Source organism: Epinephelus fuscoguttatus, linkage group LG3 (genome assembly GCF_011397635.1).
Source record: "Epinephelus fuscoguttatus linkage group LG3, E.fuscoguttatus.final_Chr_v1".
Lineage (NCBI taxonomy): Eukaryota > Metazoa > Chordata > Actinopteri > Perciformes > Serranidae > Epinephelus > Epinephelus fuscoguttatus.
Genome location: NC_064754.1, coordinates 40085576 through 40089625, shown reverse-complemented (window position 1 = coordinate 40089625; position 4050 = coordinate 40085576). Strand labels below are relative to the sequence as shown.

The 4050-nt window shown below is 36.7% G+C and overlaps 1 protein-coding gene across 1 annotated transcript; it reads left to right on the top strand.

The window, feature by feature from the left end:
* Nucleotides 1-1092: 1092 nt before the first annotated feature.
* Nucleotides 1093-3813, top strand: LOC125886617 (uncharacterized). The gene is made up of 5 exons (XM_049572950.1): nt 1093-1251; nt 1440-1841; nt 3103-3243; nt 3331-3380; nt 3473-3813. The coding sequence occupies exons 1-5, from the start codon at nt 1215-1217 to the stop codon at nt 3596-3598; spliced, it is 756 nt and encodes a 251-aa protein (XP_049428907.1). The 5' UTR covers nt 1093-1214; the 3' UTR covers nt 3599-3813.
* Nucleotides 3814-4050: the final 237 nt, after the last annotated feature.

Sequence of the window (4050 nt, the reverse complement as noted above, 5' to 3'; positions counted from 1 at the left end):
AGTGACTCTGGGTCATGAACAGTGAATTACAATAATCGAGATGGGAGGTGACAAAACCATGAATTCTTTTTTTGCAGATCTTTAAAGAATATCTTAGCTGAAGGAAAAAAGGACAATTTTCTTAACATGCAACTCAAAGTTCATTTGTTGGTCAAAGAAGACTCCCAAGTTTTCTGAGGCACTTCCTGCCAAGGACCAATACCCTGCAGTATTTTCTCTGAAATGCTATAATGAGGACTTATGTTTTACCTGGATTAGGTTGAAAGAAGCTTTATGACATCCAATCCTTTGTAGCAGTTAGACAGTTGTGCAGAACAGAGAGTTTACTTTGGTCATTTGGTTTAGAGGAGGGGTACAACTGTGTATCGTCTGCACACATAAAATGACTAGTTCGGATACCAAAGGAGAGCATGTACAAGGAGAAAGGAATAGGACCAAGGACTGAACCCTGGGGTACACCAAACATCAGCTGAGCAGATAAGGAGACTTAATAATCAATGGCCACAGGAAAACTTTGTCTGACTAATAGGAGACAAACCAGTCAAGGGCGGTCCCCGTTAAACCTGCTTAGCAGAACAGAATGCTAACTGTATTGGAAGCTGCATGTTGGTCAAGCAGCAACAGAACTGAACATTCCCCAGCATCAGCATGCATTAAAATATTTTTTGAAACCACAAGCAGAGCAGTTTCAGTACTGTACTGTAAGAATGAAAACCAGACTGGAATTTATCGTAGATGTTGTTGTTGTCCAAGACCTGAACAATTTGTTTATAAACTACTTTTTCAAAATGAACATCCAATTTTGTAGTTTACCACCTACACTCCACTTTTCTGCACTCTCTTTTTAGACTCAGGCTGTTCATCATCTGCTTTGTAAGTGGATGAACATATTCAGAATGTATCTGTACTTCATCACACTAAAAGAAATATGAAAATATTTAGGTGTTTTAATGGGTAATTTTGCAATAGCCGGCAATCTTGTGATCAAATTGGGCTGCACGTGGCCCATGAACTAAAATGAGTTTGACACCCCTGAGAACATCACTTATCATCATCACAGCATCACACCAATAGAAAACAACCACAGAGGAAAATGCTCCATTTAACTAGCCAATCATACTGTACATTTCCTTTGATGGAAAAGTCTGTGCAAGTCATGACATCCGGTAGAAAAACCCATTTGATTGTCTTTCAACATCAGGCCATCATTACACATGGATGGGCTACATATTTTTCCAGTCATTCTCCTTGGTAATTTTTTTAATAAACTTTTTAAGGACTTACATAGTTTATTGGATCTATTTTGATAGTGAATACACAGCTACTGTACATTCTCAGCATTGTTGTATTTAACAGTAACTTGCATTTGGTGTGTTATCAAACACTGTTACACTCATCACATGTAAATTTCCTTTTGTGGTTGATATTTTATTTTCCAGTTGTATCCTGCAGTTACCACTGGACCTCTGGATCAGTGTTGGACGTGACAGTCAGACCAGGAGACAGCATCACTCTCTACTGTGACTGCAAATTATCAATTGGATTATACATAGTGTGGTACAGGAACTGTTCTCATGAGAACCAGCCTTCTCTTGACCTTCCAGTAAAACTCATTTCGAAGATGGTCAACTCTGAAAATGGTCTCCTGAAAAATTTCCCTCGTTTTCAATTTGTGAGAAACTTTTCTTCTGCGTCCTATGACCTGCTGATCATGAACATCACTCACTCTGATGAGGGTCTCTACTACTGTGGAACTGAACAGACCAAGGTGGAGGATAAAGAATTCATTACATCCAGAACTATTTACAGATACGGCAACATCACAACAAGGATCATATTCAGTGAGTATGCCAGTCTGAATTTTCTTTGTGCCTGAAATATTTATATGGTTTCAGTGAATGTTTCATTCGACTAAATTAACATCTTGTGGCAGGAAAATCTGTCCAGGTGTTGCAGACTTATATTAATAACAATGTAACATATAGCCTACTGTATGTGAAGGCTTTGTGCATCACAAACCTCCATCTGGAGTGAAATGGTGTATAATGCTTTTTATGAATAATTCTTCCCAAACTGCATGTATCTGAAGTGTTGCAAGTCATCATTTAATATGCGCCCAAGATTTTCTTTGTAGTTTTATGCATAGTGAGTTTTTGAATGATTTTACTTTTGAAATCTAATACAAAAGATTAAAACAGGTTTAAAGGTTGCACTTTGCACTTAATGATCAAATGAGCTAAAAAATCTGATAAACCAGAGACATTATTCAAATGAGAATGGATATTTCTTTAATGCAATTCTGAAACCAGGCAGGATCAACACAGAGCATGGGTCTTGGGCAGGACAAATAGTAATGTCAGTGCAGAATATATTTTTTTTCTGCTCAATGAAAACTTTCCAACCCAGTTGCCAGAAGAAAATGTTGGCATTGTATGTTTCTGCAAACAATAAGCACATTACATTAGCATGTCACATACATATCTAAAGTGACATAATATATGAGCTGACTTTGTCATGTGGAGGGGGAGGTGATGGTGGATGGCAGAAGAACCAAGCTGCAGACCACTGTTCACGACCCACAAACAATAAAACCAGTTGGTTTTTAGCGAGTCATTGCTGTGTTCCCAGCGGCTATTCAGCCCCCTCGTTGCTGTTTTTCCAGCTGAGATAATGTAACAAAAAGTGTTGGTTTTTACCAAGACATTGCTGTTTATGTCCAAAAAACCCAGGTACTTTCAGCCAAAATATGATCTTTGCCTAGCCATAACCAGGTGGTTTTGTGTCTAAACCTAACAACACATTAACCACAGCATTGTTGAAATGTAAGTTTTAGTGTAAGTTTTAATCAACAACATAATAATGTGCAAATATAACATACCCATGGTTTGCAGAAAAATATAATGCCAACTATTTTTTTGTAGGTTTTATTGAAACTTAAACTGAAATTGATTTGAATCCAACATTTTTTCATTCTTGGGATTCCTGGTACCTGGGGTCATGGAAACGTTATTACACTTTTACCCACAATCATGTTTTCATTTTGATGTTTCTGGTGTGATCAGTGTTTTATGAAGTTAATCGACACAACTGTTTTTGATTCAGACTCCAGCGAGCCTCATCACCCTGAGACTCCACAAGAATGTGGTGTATGCTGTGTGCTGCTGTTCTCTCTGTGTCCAGCTTTTGCTGTCCTCTCCTCTCTTCTCTCCTCGCTTCTGGTTTATCACCTCTGTCAGAAAAAAGGTAATTCATGTTGATCTCACTTTTTAAGCTCAACGTGTTAATGTCTGGGTGTAAAATGTTGTAGTGATGTTGTACTGATTTGTGCAGCTAAAGAACTTCAAGTTGATCAGCAAAGACCTCAAACAGGACTGAATCAGGTAAGTGTAATTTAGGATAGAATAAATCATGGCATTTCACTTGTACGAAAAGCATAATTCTGAAAAAAATAAATGTCGATTTTTTTTTTTAGGATGAAGATATGGGTTATGCTGCAGTGGAAATCCGTCAGGCATCACAGAGACCAAAGAAGAAGAAGAAGAAAACCCAGAGTTCTAACTTCAGCACTTATTCTGCCATCAATACTTCCAGGATGTAGAGAGCCTAAAACAAGACAACGACATAATAAATTATATAAGGCTGGTTAATGATGAATAATTCATTTGTAGGAATATGTATAGATCATTCTGTCACTTCTGCATTTAAGGCTGGGCAACATTCATCATTATCTGTAACTGATACATATAAAATGATGTATGCATAAAATGATTTTTATGTTTGTTTGTTTTTTGAAAGTGGAAAGCAGTTATGGTTTCTAGGGGTTGAAAATGAGCTAAATGGAGTACTAAACTCAATTTCTGATTTTCTTACACCACTTAAAATAAAATAAAATACAATAAAATAAAATAAAATAAAAGACTCCAGATAGAAAACCTGTTTTTTATTGTTGATTACAAGTTAGCCTCAGATTCACATTTTTGATTGAAATTGATCTGTAACATTTCATAATGGTTGATGATTGCATCTCTGTAATAAGACACAGAAGCTATT

Excerpts from the sequence above, each read along its gene's own strand:
- LOC125886617 (XM_049572950.1), top strand. The coding sequence starts at position 1,215 with ATGGATGGGCTACATATTTTTCCAGTCATTCTCCTTG. Across the intron at positions 1,252-1,439 it reads TTTTCCAGTCATTCTCCTTG|TTGTATCCTGCAGTTACCAC; the intron begins GTAATTTTTTTA and ends TTTATTTTCCAG. Across the intron at positions 1,842-3,102 it reads CACAACAAGGATCATATTCA|ACTCCAGCGAGCCTCATCAC; the intron begins GTGAGTATGCCA and ends TTTTTGATTCAG.